The sequence below is a fragment of the Rattus norvegicus genome, chromosome 15 (assembly GCF_021556685.1).
Source record: "Rattus norvegicus strain SHRSP/BbbUtx chromosome 15, alternate assembly SHRSP_T2T, whole genome shotgun sequence".
NCBI classification, from domain to species: domain Eukaryota; kingdom Metazoa; phylum Chordata; class Mammalia; order Rodentia; family Muridae; genus Rattus; species Rattus norvegicus.
In genome coordinates, this window is record NC_141548.1 from 106,056,621 (window position 1) to 106,083,993 (window position 27,373).

Below are 27,373 nucleotides of genomic sequence, written 5' to 3' on the forward strand. Positions count from 1 at the left end.
AAGAAAATCTCTTGGTGAAAGCTAAGTACTGGTTTAAAGAGTGATTTAAAAAAAATGTATTTAGATCCTATTGTTAAAATTCTTGTTTGTTTGATTTTTCAATAATATCTTCTAACTTCTCTACCCTGGGTCATTCATTCATCTTGAAATGGCAAAAGGATAAAACTAACAACAAGTTTTAAAAATGTAAAATAAAAGTATACAACTTTCATGCAAGAGAATGAAATAAGGCATTTTTCTAGTGCTTTTTGAAGAACAAAAGAAAGAAAATGTTAAAATTATTCAGTTGTACTTCATTTGTCCCAGATGGAGTCACTTCTTTACTTACTGATCATAAATTAGAGAGATAGTGGCTTTGTTTTCTTGTGAGTGTGGACAGTTGTAATGGGGAACACTCTATGCACTATGATTTAATCTATTAATTGTCTCGGGCTCCCTCTGCTGGCTACTGTCTTTGTCTCAGCAGAGAAAAGAGGTAAAAGGTTAAATCTGCAGCAACCACATAGCTGAACTGGATGGATAATCTAACCAGATGTTGTAAGTAGTGTGAAGCTGTTCAGAGGCGTCCTCGGGAGAAAGGTACAGTGAGATTCTCTTCCAAACCCTATCAGTGGTCAAGACTTGTGTAAGTGAACTGCGTGGTGTGGTAACAGTGTCTTTTCCTTCTCATAAATTCATGTGAAAAGCCACAGATTTGTGCAAAGGCAACAGGGACTTTTAAACACATCTTCAAAAGTAGAACAACTATGCACTTCTGGCAACATTACAACATAAATGTCAACGCTTTCATGTCAACTAAAACTGCAGCTGAGCTAACATTCTAGACAATAAGCTCTTATTCACTCCTTATTCCTCACACACATACAAGAATCATCCATAATCAAAACAATTTTGTGATAACTCTTCTAGGAGTGGGGAGCAAAGAACTTTCTGAAATAGACTCTGTGCAATGAACCTCTGACTGTGTTTCATTTCCAGTCTGGTTCATAACACATCATATCATAATGTGATACTTGCCCATCTGAAGATCATGTTTCCCCTTGAATCACATTTTAAGTGCTACATGCTACTTATTGAGGCTGTTGAAAGTAAGGTATACCTATATGCTGTGTTTCTAAATGTTGTTTTGTTAATAGTTCTAAGATGGACAAATTCTATTCTCCATGCTCATCAGGACGCACAGAAACCGAAAGCATTAATTCTCAATCTCATTCATGAATTAGATGGGATTGAGTCATCTCATCTCTAATGTTTAGATAGAGAACAGAAATCCCAGAATAGAAATTGAGGTCAAGTATGGAATGAAAAAGTGTATCTTAACTCTCTGGGTTTGCCATGCATTGTATATACAGGTGTTCTTTAGAATAAAGTAAATCAGAGTGAGTGAATTTTCTGAATGAATTTTTCCTGTCTCCTTTCTAATCCTCTGGCATTGAACAAAATATGTAGACTTGCCCTTGCTTTGCAAGCCTCAATTTATCCCCCAGTGAATGACAAGACAGGACTAGATTGTCTCAAATAAGAAGCAGGCAACAGTTCCACATACCAAAAATATTTCCTTGAAACCACTGAAAAGTTCTCGAACAACTTTCCTCATTTGTGGCACCAGTTTGAATATCCGAAGAGGTCTTAGGCACCGAAGAACCATCAGGAGCTGGGCTCCTGACTCAGCAGGCACATTTTGAGGCATCCAACAAAGAAATATCAAGCTCACCTAGATGAAGAAATCATCTCTGGAATTTATACTATCTCATCTGCTATATACATTTCTTGACAGCTTACAGGCTGTGACCTTCCATTCAGCAGAAGTTCCATGAGTTATATGTGGAACAGGCATTCATAAGTGCATATACCATCTGCTAAGCTCAAACAACGAGTATATTCTATGTCTGAAGAGGGTTGGCCTCTGGTGTACCAGGTAGTAGGTACCCATTCCATGCCTTTGTATCCCCACACATTCCACCTTGAGATTTATCTCACTACTCTCTGAACTTTGACCCACTCTTATACCATGACCATGACTCCTTTGGTCAAGGGCACTACTATTTTATTGACGGTTATCAGTATGCAACCTGCCACTCAAAGTAATTCTCCTTTTTCCTACATTGAATCTATGAAGTTTCTGGGTCCCTTCCTGTAATTTCCTAATTTATTTGAACAGAACACTCGAATGGCTATCAGTGATAACCAGAATTGAGAATAACTTGATATCAAGGGGATCAATAATTAATAACATGACTTACTTTATACAATTTTGCATTATAAGAATTTTTCCATAAGAATTGTAGGATGCAATCTAGTTTGACTCTTTAGATTTATTAATAGAGTCTCATTCACATATAAAATTATGAGTTATTTTACTATATCCATTGGTATTGTAATACTTTCATGTGCAAACCATTTATTTACATGTAATAGATCAGTATAATTTATCAAAAAAATTTAGTTATGACAACTAAAACTCAGACATCTCACTCTTGTATCAGGGGATGCAGAAAACCATCACATTTTTTATATTTAGGAAAGAATAAAATCTTACAAGATAGATAAATATGTCCATGACGCCACCAAAGTCCCTGATGACAGCAGTTGGAGTGAAAAACAAGCCATCTGCCATAATCTTCAGATTAAGCTCAATGCTCATGAATATCACAAACACATATTCAGCGATCTGAAAAAGGCAAATGGAACTTTGGTTGTGACAAAATAGCCAAATCAGGTCAGTATTTTACTATTGAGCTGGGAGCTAAGATTTCTCCACAGTACCTGTAAAGTGGGTGCATGCATGACTCTCCGGAAGGGGGATTCGAACATCATAGAAATGCAAGAGCAGATGGTTACAGTGATCATGACCCAGTCCAGGTAGGTGACAAGTCCCAGCAAATCACTGCCAAAGAACAAGCATACTGAGAAATGAAGTTGCTCCACCTAGGTCTACAAGGACCAGGGGTGATGGCTTTGGTGACTCTATCAACAAAACTGGTGTTTCTAAAAACAAGTGTTCAATGGTATATTTCATCTATATATTCTTTGAGTGTAATATAGGCTTGTGTTGTATGCTTGTATATGCATTTGTGTATGAGGTATGTGCACTCCTGCCTAGACATGTAAAGGTCTGAGGTGGGCTTTAGATTCCTCCACCTTGTCTTCTTGAACCTGAGTCTCTCAAGGAACCTTTATCATCCCTCCAATTCTAGAGCTATAAACACGTGAGACCATATTTGGCTTTTTAATGTGGGGGCTTGGGTTTAATCAGGCCCTTGTGTTTGCATTTCCCCCTGAAGCAACTCCTGAACCTAAAATTCTATATTTGTATGAAGCAAAAAATAGTGTATTTGAAGTTCAAATGCGCAGGGAAGACAGAACTTGTCATGCTTACTAAAGTTGGTGGTACTTTGTATTTTTCACAGCTCCCGTGACAGGGTCTGTTTTGGATCTGTAAGAAAATAAAAAACAGTATATAAAATTCTCCAACACAACAAGAATATTAGTAGTCACAAGCATCTCTCCATCTGACCTTTTTATAACTTCTGTAAAATGACTATTATAAGGTATGGAACTGCCCACTACTGTGGAAGGCAGAGAACACTGGATAAAAGAACAATAAAAAGAATTCTCCAATTCTCGGTTTTGTATTGGAGACTCCATTCAAGGATCTTTAGCATGACTTATCACAACGTTAAGTCTTGGCTTTTGTTTAAAATACCAATTTAAGATGCATGTGTTGCTAGTTTAAGGATGTTCCTTATAATTATTTAGTTAGATACTCCATAAATTGAAGAGAGTTCTTCACTCTCCATTTTATTGTGAACCTGTGGAAGAAGTAATATGGCATTTCATGAGAGGTGGATTCCTAAGGCTTAGTTTTAGAGATCCTGAGAGAGGTTGTCACTGAGGCTCCAGCAGTCTTTGTATGTATGTTCCCAATTACAACAAGGTCTTCATCAGTCCATTCAGTTGTGTTTCCTGCAAAAGGAGAATTACACCACACCAAATGAAGTGGAGAATTAGTAATTAGATGTTAACATGTAGGCAGTGAAACAGGGTAATTCAAGATGAAAACCCCACTAGGCCATTGTGTTGGTTTACATATGCTTGGCCCAGGGAGTGGCACTATTAGAAGGTGTGGTCTTGATGGAGTAGGTGTATCACTGTGGGTGTGGGCTTTAAGACCCTCATCCTAACTGCCTGGAAGTCAGTATTCTGCTATCAGCTTTCAGATAAAGATGTAGAACTCTATCTACTAGCTTTGTGGAACTGAGCAACTACTAGATTCTTGGACTTCCTATTCACAGCTGAGCATTTTTGGGGTAGTTGGGCTACAGACTATTAATCATCACAAAAAATTCTCTCAATATAGAGAGGCATTCCATACGGTCTGTGACTCTAGGGAACCCTAATACAGGAATTGGTCAACTTCTACCATCTTTCTTTGTTTGGCTGAATCTCAGAGAAGTTTTACAATTATTGTTCTCTACTTTAAACGGTGAAGACCTTTCTAGAACAGCAGAGAACAGTTGAATGATCAGGAAAGAGTCAGTCACATACTAGCTGGTGTCCTTGGGTAAAACCTTCAACCTCCACAGGCCTAAATGTCTTCCTTGGTTGGGGAGATGTGTTAGTTACTTCCTCACTGCAGTGACTAACTGACCACAGCAACTTAGGAAATGAAGGGCTCATTCTGGATCATAGTTCAAAGGCATAATTCATCACAGAGGTGACTCACATTGCACCTGCAGTCAAGAAGCAGAGAGTGATGAATGCACATGCTCTGTTTGCCTCTTCCTTTTTATTCCATGGGACTTAATCCCACAAATGATGCCACGCACAGAATGCATCTTCCTACTTCAGTTTTACCAACTAGAAGCCATCTGATATATATGCCCAGAGGTTTGTTTCCATGGTGACTCTAAATTCCCACCAAGTTGACCACCAATATTAATCATCACAGGAAGGTATACATGGTGTCACACAGTCTCAAGGTCTCCTTAGTCCTGTGATGTTGGGACAGACAGTTCATACTGGTTTCATCAAGATGCTGTAATTGTACTTCGAGATGCTGTAAGCATGGAAGATTGTTTTGTGACATGGTTATGGGGTTGGAGGTCCAAGGCAGAGATGTCAATAGTATTGTGTCCTGAGTCCCGTGGGGTCAGGATCCACTCCAGACCTCTCTACTTGCAATGCAGAGTGTACTTATTTTACATGTTTTCACAGGGGCTTCCTGTTTTGGGGGCTTGTGTCTAAACTCCTCTTCTTAGAAAGAGGTGAGATACCAGATTAGTACCAACTTGGGGACCTTGTTTTAATTTAGCTATCTCTTTAAACTTCTTGTCTTCAAACATCACCACATTTTTTTGAGACACCGGATGTTAGGATTCCAACATATGGGGATTGGAGAGATGGTTCAGAGGTTAAGAGCACTGACTGTTCTTCAGTGGTCCTGAGTTCAATTCCCAATAACCACAACTATCTGTAATGGGATTTGATGCCCTCTACTGTTGTGTCTGAAAAGAGCAACAGTGTATTTATATACATAAAATAAATAAACCTTAAAAATGATTCTAACATATGGATGTTTTTTAGAAACTCTTGAGTATTCAACAGATAATGATAATATATGATATTAATTATTAACAAAGAACATTCAAGTACCTGAATGAGAGTACATGAAAAGAAAAACACATAAGGAAAGTGTAGAAAGTTTTATATTTTCCCCATGATTTGTGTGTGTGTGTGTGTGTGTGTGTGTGTGTGTGTGTGTGTGTGTGTTGCACTTGTATGGATCCACTTATGCAGGTGGAAGCCTAAGTTGGACTTCAGGTGTCATTCTTTGGGAGCCATCCACCTTGTAGTTTGATACTGAACCTTTCACTGGGACCTGAGGCTCACCAATTAGTCTAAGACTGATGGCCAGTGAAGCCCAGGGAGCTAGCTGCCTATCTCTACTACCCTAGTGTTGGTGGTACAAGCACTCACACCATCAAGCTTAGCTTTTTACATGATGCTGAAGATTAAATTTAGGTTCACAACCTCAGGCTACTAAAACTTCATCAAGGGAGCTATCTGCCCCAGTCCCATTCCAAAGACTCTTAATATCTGTGACAGGCACTTAAAGTTACACTAGACAAAATCCTTTTATCAGCTGATTGACTGTACTTGGCTTAGGTTCTGCACAAATGCACCATCCTAGCCAGAGGTCCTTATCCATTTCCTCCATACTTGTTAGGTAGAGACAGTGGCTAGTGAATTTTCTTCTCATAACAACTACTAATACAAAGAATAGATAACATTTTCTTTCCACTTTGTTCTAGAATAAATCTTTTCATCAGAAAGTGCAAGTCTGACAGAAGCTTTGAACAATTTCCTTCTCCCTGTCATTTGTTTTCCTTCTGTTTAAAGCTTTCAAAGAAAAAATGAGACTTAATAACACTGACATCCACAGTTGTCAAACATGCACTAACACGCAGCTGTTAAATGCTTTATCAATGGGAGCTACCCATTTGAAACCTTTGTTTTCCACCTGGTCAGGCACAGAAAAGAGGAGCAGGATGATTAATTAGCCCATGGTTTGTCTTTGTGACCCCATTAAGACTACACTGTCCTTTTTTCCTTCCTGTGACAAACTCCCTGCTGTTCACAGGACTCAGGACAAATACCTGGTCAGAGTGTGGTTAAGCGGCCCGTACTTACGCATTGAAGCGTGCTCGAACCACCACGCGGCAGAAGTTTCTGAACCTGTGTTCTCGACCCACGATGAAGAGAGGCTTGTCAAAGTATGGGTGGTTCTCTCGCAGCTCCTCTTCTTGCACCTTCCTTCAAGGGGACATTTATGGGATGAGAAAAAGGCCAAAGGAAAGAACCACTCCTAAGTGAGAGCCACTGCACACAGTCACACAGGTACCTTTTCATCTCTGCTTGCTCCTTCTTCTCCTGGATCATCTTTATTTCACTGTCTTCTCTTTGTGCATTTCTGTAGCGCACCGTATTGGAATGCTAGAAATAAAACGTGTAAGTGGCTATTAGCCCAAATGCTTGAATTACCCTAGATGCATAGGACACATGAAACTCAAGACGGATGATCAAAATGTGAATGCTTCACTCCTTCTTTAAAAAGGGGAACAAGAATACTCTTGGCAGGGAATAGAGGGCAAAGATTAAAACAGAGACAGAAGGAACACCCATTCAGAGACTGCCCCACATGTGGCCCATACATATACAGCCACCCAATTAGACAAGATGGATGAAGCAAAGAAGTGCCGGATGTAGATCGCTCCTGAGAGACACAGCCAGAATACAGCAAATACAGAGGCGAATGCCAGCAGCAAACCACTGAACTGAGAACAGGACTCCCGTTGAAGGAATCAGAGAAAGAACTGGAAGAGCTTGAAGGGGCTCGAGACCCCATATGAACAACAATGCCAAGCAACCAGAGCTTCCAGGGACTAAGCCACTACCCAAAAGACTATACATGGACTGACCCTGGACTCTGACCTCATAGGTAGCAATGAATATCCTAGGAAGATCACCAGTGGAAGGGGAAGCCCTTGGTCCTGCTAAGACTGAACCCCCAGTGAACGTGATTGTTGGGGGGAGGGTGGCAATGGGGGGAGGGGGGAGGGGAACATCCATAAAGAAGGGGAGGGGGAGGGATTAGGGGGATGTTTGCCCGGAAACCGGGAAAGGGAATAACATTCGAAATGTAAATAAGAAATACTCAAGTTAATAAAAAAAAAGTATATGTACAATGAAAGACTTTTAAAGGCTTAAAAGACTGTTTTTCTTTTAAATTAAAATCAGTATTTGTATTTATATATGCACACTGTATGTAGACTGTAACATATGATAGCTATAACCTTTGTATATAAAATGTTTCATTTGCATATAGTTTAATAGCCATGAGCACCTTGACAACTGAATTTTCCCCCTCAACTGTAAAATGTTTAGCATATACTTATTGAAATTTCATGGTGTTTGAGACCCTACCATACTGCTGACATTATGACAACAGTGATTGAAAGATTTTAAAAATTAGAATAAATACGAATGTTAGAGGATTTATGGTATTGAGGCTGTGTGGTTCAGTTGGTGGAGTTCTTTCTTAGCATGCAAAAAGGCCCAGAAATGTGTAAATTCAACATGGTGGGACATTGTGCCAGAGGCTTAGAAGTTCAAAGTGATCCTCAGTTACAGTGAGTTTTAGATCAACCCGAGCAACATGAGTCCCTTTGCAACACACATGTCCAAAACATGTTCCTTCTGGATGCTTAAGTAGACTGTACATTTATAGTGGGCCACTCAAAGAAAATAATCAGGAGTCAATAAACCATGTTCTTAGTGGAATATATTTTTTATTTTCATTTTTCAATTTTATCTCCTCCTCCTCTCCCCTGCTTTTCTATGAGGGTGCTCCCCACCAACCTATCCACTCCTGCCTCAGAGCCTTAACATTCCCCTATGCTGGGTTATCGAGCCTCCACAGGACCAAGGACCTCCCCTCCCACTGATGCCAGAAAAGGCAATCCTCTGCTACATAATCTGCTGGAATCGTGGGTCTCCCCAGGTGTACTCTTTGGTTAGTAGTTTAGTTCCTGGGAGCTTTGGGGGGGTCTGGTTGTTTGATATTGTTGTTCTTCCTATGGGGTTGAAAAGCTCTTCAGCTCCTTCAGTAAGTAGACTGTATATTTCTATTGAACCACTCCAAGAACCAGGAATCAATAATCACTACTCAAACAAACAAAAAAAAACATGGAATAAGAGTCTAGATTACACAAATACAACCCACAGAGCCCATTTAGTGTTGAGAATATGTCTATGGTTTTTGGGCTGACAACTTGGCATTGAACAATTAGGGGGATCATCCCTAGAGAAGAGAGGCTTTCTGTCTCTTAGAAGTCATTCAGTTCTTACAGATTCTTCATCTAGGAGTGGGTCTTTGTGAGATTTCTCCCATCCACATTGGCATGTCAGTTGATATTGTACTCATGTCTTGTTTATGCTACTTCATTGGTGAGATTTCATTGGTGCAGTTTTCCTATCCAATAAAGAAGACAGGATCACACAACCGGCATTCCGGTCCTCTCTTTTACAACCTTGCTGCCTCCTCTTCTGCAATGATCCCTGCATCTTAGGTGTAGCAGTTATGTTGTAGATTTAAAAGTTGGGGCCAGGAACTCAAAGCCAGTTGTTCTCTAAAATTTGTGTTATTCTATTAATTGAGGCATGCTCTGTGCATAGGATATCTATATTTTTGCAGTTCACGGTCTATTTTTGGTACTTGACCAAAGAAATTTGCTTTCTGAATTTCCTGATTCACTACTCTAGGAACACATGTAAAGATGATAGAAAAACTCAGGTATGAGAACTGTCTAAGCAATCATTTACATATATTTCATAATCGAGTTTCTAAAATCCAAAGCATAGCTTAGAACTCACATCTTGAGTTAACGTTTCAAGAGATTTGCCCCTGCTGATCCTCTGGCTGTTGGATCCATGTCTGAGTGACCTAGAACAACCACAGTCAAGTTGTCAAAACATCTAAAACAAAATTTTCATTTGCAATCAATAATCACAAGTAAAAGATTAATTTTCCTCATATATCAGAAGCTACTCACTTCCTTGTAAATCAAAAGCTTATGGTGTATCCATGCATCTTTGATCCTATCTAACAAGATTTCAGATTTTTGTTCTTTCTGATCTTAAAAGTGAGACTTTGGCTATCACCAAGGAAAGAATCTTTGAAGTAAAGATTTTTAAATCTTTGAATCATGTAGGGAATTTCTTTATTGTTACCACCAGCAGCTGGAACCCAGGTCCTCACCATGTCTGCTTGCCAACAAGGGTAGAGGCCTAGGCTTTGTACTGAGACACTCTTGTAAAGTCCTTTCCTGGATGCCTTTGGAGTTCATCTTCCTGGAGTATTTACCTGCGCTCCTGGCGGATGTGATGCTGCACGCTGAGGATCGACCTCTCCTTTGCTGGCTGCCCCTCGAATGATCCGCTCAGCATGCGCTGTCGAGTGCAAGCTCTAGCAAAAGAAAGAAACCCTAGATAAATGCATGGTTTGTGCATTCTGGATGAATAATACATCACTGCTCATGGCTCTTATTAATTTTAAGGAAACACCAATGATAAGGCAAAATACCAAATAAAGGAAAATGACCCCAAGGCTTTGTGTCAGAAACACAAAGACCAAGAGGAGCTAGAAGATAAACAGAAAGCACCCCTTTCCCCTTGCTCTTGGTAAGCTTTCTGTAAGAATTCTGTCAGCAGCAGGGTTGGTCATGATGATAATTTCAAAATTAAACACAGGGGTCTCTATGTGCTGCCCCAGGAAGGCTTGTTTTTGTTCCTTTCCACCTGGACCCTGGAATGATGTACCCTCAAAAGCTTTTGAATCCACCTAGTACTGACTATATGTAAAATAGGTGTAGGGCTATCTACTGGAGCATGGGTAGCTTTTATGGGTCCATATTTCTGAACAAAGCTTACTGTCCTTCTCTCAGCACCCATCAATTGCCAGTAGGTTCTCAGCTAGGGGTAGGACTTCATGAGGCCCTCGCCTTCCGTGCTGGGCTTGCTACTATGTAGGTCTTTCTGTTTTTTTCTTAACTTATAATGGTCTAATAAATCATAAAGAGATGTATTTTAAAATGCTCCTTGGCTATACATAAAGTTTAGCATTTTAAAAAGTGAAAATAATTTTGCATACTAATGAGATGATATGCTTGTGTGCTTTCATACAAAATTTTTCCATTAATTAATTAATTCTAATAGCAGCTCCCTTCTCCTTTCCTCCTATTCTTCCAAATTCTCCCCACTACCCACTTTGTGTAGGTCTTGTGTATACATTTCCAGCTGCTGTAAGTTCATATGTGCCATGGCCCTGTGTTTTGTTGAAGACATCCAGTATTTACGGTGGTTATACTTTTCTACCTCCACTTCCACAATGATCCCCAAATTTGATGAGGCTTGGGAGAAGACTCAGTGGTTAAAGCCATTGCTATTCAAACATGAGGACGGGAACTCAGACTCCTAGAAACCACGTAAATGCCAGCCAAGTTGGCATGGCAACCGAACTCTAGTTCTAGGTCTCAGAAGGTAGAGGCATGGAATCTTTTACGTATATGTACACACATATGTACATGCACCTGCAAACACATGTTCACCCACATACTCACAAACTTCAATGCACATGCAACAATACACATACAATATATATTTCTAAGTTCAGTTAAGTTAACAAAAGTTAGGAAAGTCTTCAATATCTAGGATGAGATTTTTTAAAAAACAGACTAGAGAACATAAAGGCATTTTGAGAATAGGCCACACTTACTCCAACAAGGTCACATCTCTACATAGTAGCACTTCCCATTGGCCAAGCATATTCAAACCACCACAGGGTGACAAGAAAGACAGTCCCTTATTTTCTTTTTGTCTTTTGTCTTTCTCTATGATTCTAAGGAATTAAGACAATTGTATTCAAAGAAGCTGGAGTTTCATCACACGTGGAAATTATGGTCTCTGGATGATTCATACATTGAACATACGTGTTGGTTTTCAGTTCCATCTTGCAAAGAGAAAACCTTTGCTGAAAGGGGTTAGAGTAGTCATATATTTGCTTTTTCCTTTACCAAATTCCTTCTATGTTGTTCACAGTAGCATTTACTAGGAAAGAATTAAGTGCCCAGTAACTATGAGTTCCTTATTAACAAGCAGCTTAACTTATAACATGTGAAGTCAAGAGATCCTTTGGAACCCAGAATAAGCTGACTGGATTTTGGTTCTTCAGTGGAATATCTCCATCTGAGACTTCCTGTGCCCTGAGAAGAGCTTCCTGCCACCTTCTCTCTGGCTCTTCCTCCCACATAATCTGAGCACAATGAAACCAGGCTCACAGGACCCACATTATCCTCTCCCACCATCCAACCAGAATTGAGAGGTCAACACTCCAGTGTCTGTGCATTGCTGCCCCTAACTCTCCTTTTGGTTGTTTCCCCCAATGGTGCCTCCTCTACACCTGTATAAAATTAAAATTAACCCCCCCACTCCCATCATCACTGTGTGGTTGGGCAAATTGTTTGACTAAATGCTCTGACATCACATTTCTTTCATTGGGCATGACTACGGCATTTGAATTAAGAAACTATAGGTAAAAGACAATCTTTCTTAGCTGAAAACTGAGAGCTCATATTGTTTTAATCAAACTGTAAAATACACATCTGAGTAAAGGCATTGGTTGGGGCATATTACAGTAAGTGTGTTTGAAGTTTTATAAAGGAATATTTTCCCACCAAAATATAATGGCAGGATTCTATTGAAACTAAAAATCAAAATACTCTTCAGGGAATTCTCTTCTATGGCTTATAAAGTCTATTTGTCTTTCAGCATTGTCTCACAGGAAATAGGTAAGGATACAGATTAGATGATTTCTTTGTAGAAATCCAAAAGCACATAGAAACCCCCAATTTCATTTTACAAAAAGAACAGAGGTCAAAGTAATAGGCATAGGAAGACCATTTGATGGGAGGCGATGATTCTGGAACAGAAGGTGGAGTAGGAAGCCAGGGATGGAAAAACAACATGAGGAATAGCACTTTTGCTCCAAGACCACTTGGATAAAGAAACAGGCCAGAAAGCATGCCAGTTAGCCTATTTCCTTATACAACAGATTCACACTTAAACTGTGCCACATTTGTTGGACATGTAAAAGGTCTTGTTATTTTGGAAATCAGTAATAATTGGAAAATGGCATTTCTGTCAATTGGATGCAGAAGGATGAAGGATGTTTAATTACTTTCCATCATGCTATTTAGTCTAGGTCCCTGGCCCATGGCGAGTACCACCCATGTTCAGGGTGGGGTTTCCTACTTTTGTTTTTGTTTTTGTTTTTGTTTTTGTTTTCTCGGAGCTGAGGACCGAACCCAGGGCCTTGCACTTGCTAGGCATGCGCTCTACCACTGAGCTAAATCCCCAACCCCTTGTTATTGCTTCCTAAAATTGTTTTCACAGACACAACCAAACGTTTGATTTCTTAGATAAATCTCAGTCTCATCAAATTGACAATCAATCAAGGAAAACATAACTCAGTGGTTCTGATAAAGAATCTCATTTTAGCCTAAAAGCTCAGAATACCCAAGATACAATTTATAGACAGCATGAAGCTCAAGAAGAAGGAAGAACAAAATGTGGATGCTTCAATCCTTCTTGGAAAGAGGAACAAAATATGCACAGGAGAAAATACAGAGACAAAGTATAGAGCAGAGACTGAAGGAAAGACCATCCAGAGACTGCAGCACCTGAGGATCCATACCATATATAGTCCCCAAATCCAGACACTATTGAGGATGCTAAGAAGTCCATGCTGACAGGAACCTGATACAGCTGTCTGCTTAGAGGCTCTGCCAGAGCCCGACAAATACAGGAGGCAGATGCTTGCAGCCAACCATTGGACTGAGCATGGGGTCCCCAATGGACGAGTTAGAAAAAGGACTGAAATAGCTGAAGAGGTTTGCAACCCCATAGGAAAAACAGCAATATCAACTAACTAGTCATCCCAGAGCTCCCAAAGACTAAACCACCAACCAAAGAGTGTACATGGAGGGACCAATGGCTCCATCTGCATATGTAGCAGAGGATGGTCTTGTCGGGCATCAGTGGGAGAAGAGTCTTGTTGAGATTCAAGTGGTCTGTAATCAGAGTTGGTCCTGTGAAGGCTAGAGGCCCCAGTGTAAGGGAATGCCAGGGTGGGGAGGCAGGAGGGAGTGGATGCGTGGGGGAGCACTCTCATAGAAGCAGGCGGGGAGGGAAAGGGGGTTTCTGGAGGAGAAACTGGGGAAGGAGATAACATTTGAAATGTAAATAAAGAAAATATCCAATAAAAAAGGAAAAAAAACTCAATTTATCTAACACCTTGTGAGGATCTGTCTCCTATGCACAATCATATGAATGGTCCAGGAAAAGAAGACGCCATTGGTCTAAGTGCATGCAGGTTTCTCAGAGGTCCAAGGCTGGAGAATGAGGTATGCTGATGCCTAAATGTAAGACCTGAAATCTAGTGTTCAAATCTCCAACTCTGAAATAATTTGTTAGACAGCAAACAGGTATTTAACACAGTTATTTTCACTGCCTTAAACCCTTCAACTTCCTATTGTTTTTCGGAAAAAGATGAACTCAGAAACTCAGTGTGACTTCCGAAGCCTCACTGGTCTCCTCCTGATCTTATCCTTTCTGGTCTATTCTTTTACCAGAAGATATTCCATTTTCTCATAGCATTCTCTTTGGTCATTCAGATCTATACATAGACCACACTCTCAAAGCTCCAAGTCAGCAAGCAAGGCTGTATTTTAAAGTTGTTGAGTTTTATTATTTTTAACCCTTGAACACAAATAGTGCTCCATAAATACTTGATGAGTGAACCTTGAAATGCTGCGAAGATCAAATATTTTAACTTGTTTGATCCATTCATACTTTTGGAAAATGAAAGTCATCACTAACAAAATTAGAATGTCTTTATAGGCACTTTTAATAGAGTTATAATCTTAACTTTATTTCAACTTGTAATAATCTGCACACATAGAGTAGATAAGACACTGAGACAGTAATAAGAGAAGGGGCACCTCAGATGTTGCTTCTCATAATTAGAAAATTTGTTTTTATCTGTGTTGTCTGTGCACACTGGTGGAGGAACACGAATATAGACATGAAGTTGAGACCCTAACTGTACTCATTTTCATCTCTCAACCTGAAAGTGGATCCACCACTGGAAACTGAAGCCCCACGTATCTCATCCTGCAGGAACCAGTGGCAATCAAAGGACTCAATCATGCAAGGATGTCTACCCCTAATCTGACAAATGGATCTTCACATATTTCCAGCTATGGGATGGATATCCTTAAATGTCAAACTATAATTTGCCATTTAAAAAATTTCACTAGTCTTTGTGTGCAGGGATCATTGAAGGACACAAGGAAGATAGTCTCAGGAAGAAAATGTCCATTTACTCACTGTTCAGAGAAAAAGCACAGTTGACCATATTGAGAAAGCAGTTTGGTCTTCAAGCACAGTATCTATTTCTTTGAGGAAACATGAGATAGAATGGAGGGGCCGAGGTCTTCATCTGCATCTTTTTCTAATGGAAAATCTGAGAATGCTGTGCATGTTTCTGTGTAAACTAGTGGAAAACCGTGCAAACAATGATTTTCTTAGAAAGTTCATCTCGTGGCTTAATATTAACAACAACAAAACAACAACACAAAGCCCAAGCCTGCCTGGCTTCTGAAAGTGAGAGGCACAAGGCTCTGTCTAGTGAAAAATAATGAAGTCTTTTGTCTTGTGTGAGTGAGGAGACCCTCTATTATGCAGGCATATGTAATCTCTTTATTCCTGTTCCCTGGAGGAGAATTACAGAGAGGCATTTTCCTTTTCCCAGTTGGGGTTAATGTTATGCCCTCTCTACCTTTGAAAGTAAAACAAGATGAGGACCCCTGATGATGACTCAAATGTGGGAATATTCCTCAGCAAACACACATTCCCAGTTGCAAAAATATTACCCCTGGTTTCTTGCCAAGCCTTTGAAAAAAACATATGAAAGATTGATTCTTCCCCCACCCTTCCCACATTGCCTTTGTGGTGTGGAATTTCAAATGCCCCTTATATGACAGCCACATATATAATCTTTTCTAGGAACAGAGAATCTGGTCTTAAGAAATTGTCTCTATTTTTCTTGACATTTCTCCACCAAAAATATTTTTAAATTGGCCCAAAGATGATGGGTATAAGAGGGATCTTTGGAGTTTTATTAGCCTTTAAACACCACTAGTTGTTTATAGACACAGTAGCAGGGGTCCTCTGTTCCTTTCTTTGTTTCTATGTCTTCTTTCTTAATGTTCCAGAACAAGGGTGTGGGAAAAGCCTGCACATTCTGTAATGAAAGAAAGGCCTAGGAGTCTTCGAATTATTTTCACTCATTATGGAAAAGTTAGATTACATGAGAACATCTGTAGTAAATGTAATTACCACCCAAGAAATCTCAATATGACTTTACAAAGCACTGAAGTTGAGGGGTTTTATTCAAATTCTGAGCCCCACAAGGTAATATATTTTAAAGTATTTTCAGATGTTGGTTAATGTGATGTAACCTCATCTACAGACAATGAGAAAACAGTCTTTCAGTGGCAATTACATAAACTCACAGGTGGATAAGAGAGTAGGAGAAGAGAAAATGGGCACTTCCTAGAAATGGCTCTTACCTGACAACACTGAGCTGGCAAAGTGATCATCCAAGATGGAGACAATGCAGATGGTAATGGGTAAGCTCCTAGTGATGAGCTCTTGCTAAGATGAGGAAAAAACTGTATTTTTATCAGAGTGAGTACCACCCACTCTTTAGTTCAGCTTTGTCCCAGGTTGTAAGAATATCACTCCTTAATAGCAGCTAGTTATGTCTTTCTATTTCTTTACAACTCATAAAAAATGTTCTTACAGATAGATACATAAATGCACGGTCAACCAATGTCTCGTTGTGGATTGAAAAGAAACCCCAGTGTCTTTATTTTACAAATGTGCCATAAACAAACAAAAAAGAAAATCAACTCATGGTGGCTCTGTTGAAGTCCAGCAAATAAAATGTATAAGCTCCAAACTATTAAATGGGGCTTAAATGTTGTAACTCAACTACTAACTTAGAAACATATATTATAATGTAACGAGGTGGCTTTCCTTTTTGGTGTGTGTGTGTATGTGTTGCATGTGGGCTCATATGGGTGTGTGCTGCATACATCTAGGTGTGCTGGGGACTTCGTACATCACTGTCTGCTTTACTGCCCTTAAGAGAGGGTCTTTCACTGAACTATAGATGCTCATTTGAGTTGGGCTGTTTGGCCAGTGTGCTCGTGGAATATACCTGTCTCTGCCCTCCAACACTTGGGTTATAAGCATGCTGAACTGTGCCTAGATAGTTATGTGGGTGCTGAGGATTTTAATGTATGTTCTCATATTTACAAGCAAGCACTCTTACTCACTGAGCCGGCCCCATGAACATTTTGAAATTTAATAAAAATAATTTTAAAATGTTATTTTACCTATATTGTTCAACTTTTCCATAGACATGAATTTTAATTTTCTGTATTATTACTTTGTACTCTAGAGACAAAACAGTTAAAGTGGGATCTTATTAAAACAATCTCTTACACTCAAATTGTACCTTTCCCAGGATGTTATATGGTTGGACCATCCAGTGAGAACTATTCAGCCTTTCAAACCAACTTCTTTCTTTTCTTTCAATTTTTATTATTTTATTTATTTATATTCCCATCATTGCCCCCCTTTCTGTCCTCCCACCATAGGACCTCATCCCATTACTTCTCCCCCTTGCCTCAGGAAGGGTGCTCCCCCCACCACCAGACTTTCTCCTTCCCTGAGGCCTCAAGTCTCTTCAGGATTAAGCACATTTTCTCTCACTAAGGCCTAACCAGGCAGACCTCTGCTATATTGTGCCTGGGGCCATGAGCTGGCCCATGTAGGCTCTTGGTTAGTGGCTCAATCTCTGGTAGCTCCCTTGGGTCTGGGTTAGTTGAGTCTGCTGGTTTTCCTATGGGGTAGCTCTTCCCTTCAACTTCAATCCTTCCCCTAATTTAACCATAGGGATCCCCGACTTCAGTTCAGTGGTTGGGTGTAAGCATCTGCTTCTGTCTGTCAGCTGCTTGTAGAGTCTCTCATGGGACAGCCATTCCAGGCTCCCATCTGTAAGCACATCATAGCATCAGTAATAGTGTCAAGCCTTGGTGACCTCCCATGAGATGAATTCCAAGTTAGGCCTGTCATTGGATTGCTTCTGTCTCTTATCCATTTTTGTCTCTGCAGTTCTTTTAGACAGGAATAGTTCTGGTCCAGAAATTTTGGTTGTGGGTTAGTAACCATGTCCCTCCACTTGAGGTTTCCCTCTTCCCTGGAGGTGGGCTCTTTGAATTCCCTCTCCTCAGTGTTGGGCACCCCCATCGAGTAGTTAGAGTCTCTCATCTCCTAGGTCTCTGGTACTTTCTAGAGGGTCCCCTACCTCCTACCCCTTGATGTTGCTTATCTCTATTCAATCTCTTGGCCCACTGGGCTTCTCTCCTGTTTCCCCACCACCACCATATCTGATCCTGTGCATCTTTTTCCTTTCCCCTCCCCTATCTTACCCAGGTACCCGCCTCTGCCTCCCATGATTATTTCCTTGCCCCATCTAAGTAGAACTGAAACATCCTCACTTATGCCTTTTGACTTGTTATACTTCTTACAGTCTGTGGGTTGTATCCTAGGCTTTCTGTACTTTTTGGCTAATATCCACTAATCAGTGAGTATATACCATGCATGTCCTTTTGGGTCTGAGTTACCTCACTCAGGATGATATTTTCTAGTTCTATCTATTTGTCTACAAAGTTCATGATGTCCTTATTTTTAATAGCTGAATAGTATGAACCACATTTTCTGTATCCATTCTTCATTTGAGGGACATCTGGGTTGTTTCCAGCCTCTGGCTATTACAATAAGGCTGCTATGAACATGGTGGAGCCCGTGTCCTTGTGGTATGGTGGAGCACCTTTTGGCAATATGCCCAAGAGAGGTATAGCTGAGTCTTCAGGTAGAACTATTTCCACTTTTCTGAGGAACTCCCAGATTGATTTCTAGAGTAGTTGTACCAGCTTGCAATTCCACCAGCGATAAAGGAGTGTTCCTCTTTCTCCATATCCTGACCAGAGTGTGCTGTCACTTGAGCTTTTGATCTTAGCCATTCTGATTGGTGTGAAGTGAAATGTCAGGGCCGTTTTGATTTGCATTTCTCTGATGACTAAAGACTTTGAACATTTCTTTAAGTACTTCTCAGCCATTAGAGATTCTTTTGTAATGAAATTTCTGTTTAGCTCTGCACCCATTTTTAATTGGGTATTTGGTTTTTTGGAAGTTAGCTTCTTGAGTTCTTTATACATTTTGGATATTAGTCCTCTGTCAGATGTAAGGTTAGTTACGATTTTTTTTCCACACTCTGTAGGTTGTGGATTTGTCCTATTGATGGTTTTTTTTTTTTACCTTACAGAAACTTTTGAGCTTTATGAGACCCCATTTATCAATTATTGATCTTAGAGCTTGAGCCATTGGAGTTGTTTAGGAAATCCACCCCCATGCCAATGAGTTCAAGGCCAGCGTGGTCTACAGAGTGATTTTCAGAACAGCCAGAGCTACACAGTAAAACCTTGTCTTGAAAAACAAACAAACACAAACAAAACAAGGCAATAACAACAAAGGATGGTGCATTGAAAAACAGAAATTGCTGAATGGGAAAAAGCAAAAAGACTACAATTCCATGGCTTGTAGGAGATGCCACAGAAATCCTCCCTAGATGAGTAACTAAGGGACACTCTTAGGAAAGAGTCTCTCTTAAGGGGCTGGGGAGGTAGCTCAGTTGTTAAGAAAATTGGTTGTTCTTTCACAGGACCTGGGTTCAATGCCCAGCATCCACATGGTAGCTCACAACCAGTTCCAGGAGACCCTATACTGTCTTCTGGCCTCCATGGGAAGCAAGTGTACACATGATGCATATATATAAATGAAAATACTTAAAATGTAAATGATGTCTTTAAAATAAAAACCAGCAACAAAGGCAGTGCTACTTAGTACTCTTTGCACACTTCGTTATAGTCTAACTAAAGAGAATAAAGAATATTTTTAGACTTTCAATAATAGTTATTATAATAAGTTCATAATGCCATTAATCAAATATCAGTGTACAAATATGCAAGCTGATCATTTGCCTAGGGTATAAAGATACTGTCTTGGTTAGTGAGGTACTTGTGGCAAACCATAAAAGAACAGAACTTTTTGGAACATACATTTAATGATTTTTTTGGTGTGTGATATTTCTATTGCCATTGCTGTTTTCGAGAACAAGAGTGCATTTTTGTTTGAATTGGGGGGGCTTTGAATTAGAGAGCAAGCCTCAGCAGAGGTAGCAGCACTTTGCAAAAATATAATTCCCACCCCTGGGCTGAGAAAAGCTCTCAGGACTTTGGAGGGAGTGACCTTCAGTGGAGCTGAATAGCAGCATCCAAGCCAGCCAAGCCATATTTTGAAATGCAGGTCCAGGGAGGACTCTGGCTATAGTAGCATTCTGATGATCAGGGCTGCAAACCCAGACCCTCCACCAAAAGAACATAACATGGCTATGACAAAGCAGCTGCTACACTGCTACACTTAGCTTGTATACTCCTAGCTCCAGGCTCTTCCCGTCAAATCATTTATCTACACTGTAGACTGAAGGATCAGCCTCTCTGGTCATGAAAACACAACACAATGTAGCCTCTGGGACACATTAAGAGTAGTCCTATGAGAGAGATTTACAGCTCTGAGTACCTACATTAAACGTTCAGAAAGAGCACACGTAAATGATTTAATGATGCCACTCAAAAATTTGGAAAAATGAGAACGAGCCAAACCCGAATCCCATAGTTGGCAATAAATAAGAAAAAAGTCAGAGCAGAAACTTTTAGAAACAAAAAAGAATCAGTGGAGTCTAAGAGCTGGTTCTTTCAGAAGGTAAACAAGATTGACAGGCCCTTCCCCATGAACAAAAAGAAAAAGAGATTTAATAAAACCAAATTAATAAACCCAGAAATGTACAGGGAAGCATCACAACAGACATCAAAGAAATAAAAAAAAATATAAGGGAATATTTCAGACACTTGTACTCCATTAAGTTAGAACACCTAAGAGAAATGAACAATTTTTATCCAAACCACCCAAATTAAATCAAGAAGAGATCACCAAACCTAAAATAAAAAGCCTTCCAACTAAAAGAGGACCAAGTCCAGATAGATTCTTAGCAGAATTTTACTAGAATTTCAAAGAATACCTACAGCTAATCTTTCTTAAATTATTAAAAGAAACAGAAGGAACACTCCCAAACTACTTTTATGAAGCCAGTGTGACTCCAAAGCCCAAATTAGATAAAAGCACAACAAAAAAGAAGACTATTGGACAGCATCCCTGATGAATATAGATAAAAAAAATCCTCAATAAAAAACTTGCAAACTAAATGAAGACATACATCAAAATGATTATCCACCACAATCAAGCTGGCTTTATCAGAGAGGGGTTGGGATGGTAACACATATACATAAGTTAGTAAATATAATAAACTCATAAATGAATTTAAGACAAAAGCAGAAAAATGCAGAAAAAGCCTTTGATAAAAATCTACTATGATCAGATTACTTTAAGACACCAAGTAAGCTCATGCTCACTGGTATCTAGCCACCCCCCCTTTTTTTCTTGGTTTGCATAAGTGTGTGCACGTGTGGTATATGTGTATAAATATACATGTACATATGGGTTTATGCACAAGTGTTTGCATGTAGAGGACAGAGATTGATGCCTGGTATTTCCTCAGTCATTCTGCTGTGACTTTTGAGACATGGTCTCTGTTTGAATCTCACTGGGCTTGGCTGGCCAACCAGCAAGGTCAGAGATAATCCTGTTTTCTTAGCACTTGGATTACAGACTCATGCTGCCAAGGATGACTTTTTTATAGGGGATCTGTTTGTGAGAGCCACAAATTGGCAAGGACTGGAGCGAAAGAGTGTCTTCTGAATAGGATGGGATCTCTGCTCTCATGTACTCAGAGGAGCAAGGACATTTTTATAGAACAAAAAAAGATAAATGCTTTTTGTAAAGATTAGATTTATATTAAAATATCCTATTAGTTTCAAGCTGTAGCCATTTAATTCCTGCAATCCACAACATGACATACAACCGAGGCCCTTTTATTTTATGCTTTTCTGGGATGTAGTGAAATACAATTGGCTTTTGTTATCCCCAAATTATACAACTGACAGGAAAGGTTGATGTGGGAGGTGGATCTGTACTTAATGTACAGATTTTTTTCTCACATCGTATACTTTTTCCAAATAAAAGACCCAAACTTCTACATATTAAAAAAATTAAAATTTCTACTTGCAGCATTGTTTGTACATGTACAGAATAGAATTTTGTGAAAACATGTTTTATTCCATACATCTAATCCATTCACTTTTTGTGACATTTGTGCCTATTAAGTCACTTTTTATTGTTAAACTGATCAGATCTCAGAAAAAGTGTGATTTCTTTTTTCGATTCAAATGACATGTTCACATATACCTTATGACATGATGTTTTTGCAAGGCCTAACTGTAAATGAAATAATTTCCTGGGAGGCTTTGAAACATTTGTCACCCAGATAAATAATAGAGTACTGGCCCACAGGACTCTCTTGGAAAAGCCCTGTTCTTTCACAGGAAAGAAGAGAATGGATAAAAGTTGGATCCCTCGAAAGAGTGCTCATTAGTGACTTGTGCAAATACTTGGCACAGGATCTGAGGATGGAGGGATATATTTTGGCTCACATGTAGAGAGTACAGTCCTTCATGACAGGTGAGTCATGGTGGCCAAGTCTTGAGGTAGCTGCTCACGCTGCAGCTACATCCAGTAAACAGAGAGAGATGAATGCTAGTGTTCAGCTAGCTTCCCCCTCTTATACTCTAGGACCAGTGTGCTGCTCACACCTAGGGCGGCTCTATTTTTTTTATCTTTATTAACTTGAGTATTACTTATTTACATTTTGATTATTATTCCCCTTCCCCGTTTCCGGGCCAACATCCCCCTAACCCCTTCCCCTCCCCATCCTCCCCCCATTACCACCCCCACAACAATCTCGTTCACTGGGGGTTCAGTCTTAGCAGGACCAAGGGCTTCCCCTTCCACTGGTGCTCTTACTAGGATATTCATTGCTACCTATGAGGTTGGAGCCCAGGGTCAGTCCATGTATAGTCTTTGGGTAGTGGCTTAGTCCCTGGAAGCTCTGGTTGCTTGACATTGTTGTTCATATGGGGTCTTGAGCCCCTTCAAGCTCTTCCAGTCCTTTCTCTGATTCCTTCAATGGGGGTCCCATTCTCAGTTCAGTGGTTTGCTGCTGGCATTCGCCTCTGTATTTGCTGTATTCTGGCTGTGTCTCTCAGGAGCGATCTACATCCGGCTCCTGTCGGCCTGCACTTCTTTGCTTCATCCATCTTGTCTAATTGGATGGCTGTATATGTGTGGGCCACATGTGGGGCAGGCTCTGAATGGGTGTTCCTTCTGTCTCTGTTTTAATCTTTGCCTCTCTATTCCCTGCCAAGGGTATTCTTGTTCCCCTTTTAAAGAAGGAGTGAAGCATTCACATTTTGGTCATCCTTCTTGAGTTTCTGTGAGTTCTGTGCATCTAGGGTAATTCAAGCATTTGGGCTAATAGCCACTTATCAATGAGTGCATACCATGTGTGTTTTTCTGTGATTGGTTACCTCACTCAGGATGATATTTTCCAGTTCCATCCATTTGCTTATGAATTTCATAAAGTCATTGTTTTTGATAGCTGAGTAATATTCCATTGTGTAGATGTACCACATTTTCTGTATCCATTCCTCTGTTGAAGGGCATCTGGGTTCTTTCCAGCTTCTGGCTATTATACATAAGGCTGCTATGAACGTAGTGGAGCACGTGTCTTTGTTATATGTTGGGGCATCTTTTAGGGTGGCTCTTCTTACCTCTGTTATTCTAATTTAGAACTTACAGACATGCCCCAAGATTGGTTTGTCTCTAGGTGATTCTAGGTCCTGTCAAGTTGACAGCCAACCATGAAGATTGTAAAGAAGTGAAGTCTATGACTCAGTCTTAAAGTATTGAGATATCCTTGGAACAGAGTCATTGAACAGATATTCTGGTCATGGACTGCTTGCTGGGTACCAAGAGCAGAGTCATTCACTGGCAACCTTGGTCTTGGCCTGCTGGTTGGTACCCAGGACATGGAGTCATTAGCTGGTCACATTTGGCTCACTGTGTATCTCCAGCAAAGAAATCAAGTTGAATACCTGAGCACAGGCATGCTCACTGTGTATCCCAAGCACAGAAGATTTGATGAAGGGCCATTGTAACAGTGGAGCAACAGTAGGAAAGTTCTGAATTAGGCTCAAAGTGGGTTATTTACTCTGTGAGTAGTTCCTTATTTGGTGGATGTTTTTCTTCCTAGTAAATGTGTCAGTAAATCTGTATATCCCTGCCACGAACTTGCTGGTGTAGCGCCAGCTTGATTAAGTATCTTGGAGATCATCATGAACTGTCCAAACCAGTGACCACCTAGTCAGGACAGTCAATTTGGAACTCGTTATCTCTTTCCATGGGACCTTCCATGTTTTATCTAGTCATATTGCAAATACTCAAGCCCCAGTAATATTATATTCTACTGCAATACACGCATGACTTTTGTGCCTGGATTATCCATGAAGAAAGAGAGCACAGTGGAATGTGTCCTCATGAAATGGCATATTTTTCTCTCACACAAGTTTCAGGTACTGTTATAAAGTTAGAGTTTTTCCACCTTGTGTTTACTTTGCTGTATTTCCTCAGCATGGCTTCCCAAACCATAGTAACGTACATTATGGAAAAATACTTTCATGATCTTTCCTAGTAGTGGACTTGGTAGAAGAGTCTGATTCTTTTCACTTACCATAAATTTGTAGACTACATCACCATATAAAGATCCCTATTTGCTTTGTCAGCAACACCACTTTTATCATTTACACATACACATAATACATGCAACAGTCTTGATGTCCCAAGTTCTTACACACTTTGTATGAATCCTAACTCTATTTATTATAATTTATAGTCTGATATGCTTAAGCAGTCAGATTGATTTCCTTATTGACCCTTCCTTTCAAGACATATTTTAGAAAACAGCACTAAAATAATATGCTTCCAAGATCATTTGAAGGTGGCTCTATGGGGTTGGAGAAATATGTGAGCAGTTCAGAGCTCTTGCTTCTCTTGCAAAGGACCCAGGTTCAGTTCCTAGCATTCACATGGACGCTCACAACCAGTGCTAACTCCAGCTCTCTTCTGGCCTACACTGGCACTGCAAGCACAGGGTGTATAGATATTTCTAGCAGGGGTTTCAAATCTTAACAGATCCTTAGTAATAGATAAAGAAATCATAGTTATTTTTAAAAGACTTTTACTTTTGATATGTTTCCTTCTGATTTTTCTTTAGTTACCACAAAAGATATAGATGATCAGGAATAATAATTTCTTTCCTTTTTTGTAAATGCTTTTATGTATAGTTTATTTACATATATGAAATAACAAACCTGACATGATACTAAAATGATATAATAATATAAAACAATGTATTTTCTATACAAACATTAGTTATCATTTTGGTATTGTCTGTAATCATGAAGATGCATAATCCTACAATTGAGCTGAAAGTAAATATTACTGTGCAGAAAATGAATTCATGGAGAAAAGCTCTTTATTTTTCCCTTGATATAAGCCCACTTACTTGAAAGCATTCTTCAAGTTTATTGGCATTACCTTAAGATTTTTGTGACTGCGGTCTCCTTTTCCAGAAGGTTCCTTGCCCTTATGCTGAAAACAGACTTGCGGAGCTGAAAAGTGTAAGGGCCAGTTTAGTTTTGGGATAGAAAGGATTGCTCTATTCACAATCTATGAAGCAGAAGACATCGTTCAAACACAGGTTCTCTTTCTCCTTTGACCTCTAAGTCACACGTTACCTCTCTTTTAATATTTCTTCCTCCCATCATAAGATCTCATTTTAGCTTCATTTCCCCCAACCCCACATATAACTTTAAAGTTAGGCTGCACACATGACAACACCAGCACTAGTTTTCTGAGTTTGGCTTATTTCACTTGACATGATTAAAGCTCTTTCTTAGTTTTATTTTCATCTGTGCAGAGATTCTAACTAACTGTGAGGCTGCATGCGATAGCCATGGCATGATATATGGTGTATATATTGTTGGTAGTGACACTGTCAACCATTTAAATAAGTGCTTCAGTTTCCAAAGACTTCAATCTTGAAACTAACACCTGGGACCTGCATTTATCATTGCTTAGTGAGATGTTTTCCAGTCTACACCCTGTCACTGCATGCTCCTGGCCTGTGATCCAATACTAATCTGAACATGCGTTCCAGAGGTGTTTTATCCTCTGGCATGGGTACAGATGATGGGAAAGAAGGTCAAAATTTGCCTCTAGGTGGTGATGACAAAAGTCATTCCAGAGGAACAGATTAAGAAAAATATCCTGGAGGGCAAAGTCAGCTCTGTCCTGCTCACTGGTTGCATGTTAGATTTGTAAACCACTTTCCGGGTGGCAAAGTGGTCAAAAGAAGAAAGAACGGAGAAGAGAGAGGAAGAGAGAATGGGGAGCATTCACGTTAGAGTCCCAAGAACTAAGAGTGGGGGTACTTTTCGTAGTCAGAATTGGGGGACAAAGATGGTAGAGTGAGCCAACATCTGCCACCAGTAGATAATCTTTTCTAGCAACTTGGCCCAATAACAGTAACCATTAATAACAGGAGCAAGGTTCTTGAACTCTGGAACTGAATCCCCTCAGTCAGGCAGGCTAGGCTGGAACACACAAGCTCCCATTTACCAACCAGTCTACAAACAAACACTATAATGCCATCCCAGATGTCTATAAGGCCAAGCCTAGAAAAAGGTAGAGCCACAAACCCATCTTTTCTTCTGTGTGTTCATGTGGGGGTTGAGGTCAGTATTTCTCAAGTGTCTTCCTCTATCACTCTATGCCTTCGTGTTTTGAGATAGAATCTCTCACTAAACCTACAGTTCACTGACTGACTAGAGTGGCTAGTGAGCCCCAGTGATCCTCTTATCTCTGTACCCTAGCACTGGACTTACAGATCCTTATGGCCACACCCAGATTGGTTTTTTTTTGGGGGGGGGTAATAAGGCTCTGAACTCAAGTTCTCATGCTAGCATAGTGAGCACTTTACCCACCTAGCCATCATTCTAACCCCGGCAAACTGGTCCTTGCCATCACTACTGATCACTTAGGTAATATCATGGTATAAATATAGTTTTTGTGTTACATAGCAGATCTGAAATGAAATGCAGGATCACCAAATACTCTGACCTTTCCACCACATCCATTAAATTTTATCTTTTTGTAATGAAATCTGAATTGTTTTTGAATTGTCTAGAACTCCTAGGACAGTTATTCACATGTTGATAGAGACTAGAGTGAATGCCATTTATTTAGAAGGTACATTTCATGGTAGCATATATAAAGGCATCTCATCTACTGTCCACTAGGAGAATTTTACAATCTCTTCACGCTTTTAGCAAATCTCATGGGAACACTGCTCAGAAGTTACAACTGAAACTGAGAGGAGCACTGATCAGGAGTTACAGCTGAAGAGCCTACCAGAGCTGCTCAGGTCAGGAGTTACAGCTGAAGAGCCTATCAGGGGAGCACTAATCAGGAGTTATAGCTGAAGTGCCTATCA

The 27,373-nt window shown here is 39.9% G+C and overlaps 1 protein-coding gene across 7 annotated transcripts in view; it reads right to left on the reverse strand.

Annotated features, from left to right (window-relative positions):
- Nalcn (sodium leak channel, non-selective) overlaps positions 1-27,373 on the reverse strand; it is a 352,387-nt gene that overhangs the window by 42,980 nt on the left and 282,034 nt on the right. For all 7 annotated transcript variants that reach the window (NM_001393695.1, NM_001393694.1, NM_001393693.1 and 4 more), the window contains 9 exon segments: positions 1,547-1,714; positions 2,540-2,671; positions 2,767-2,887; positions 3,380-3,436; positions 6,694-6,816; positions 6,905-6,996; positions 9,436-9,505; positions 9,926-10,027; positions 25,417-25,490. In NM_001393695.1, coding sequence (NP_001380624.1) covers positions 1,547-1,714; positions 2,540-2,671; positions 2,767-2,887; positions 3,380-3,436; positions 6,694-6,816; positions 6,905-6,996; positions 9,436-9,505; positions 9,926-10,027; positions 25,417-25,490 — 939 coding nt within the window.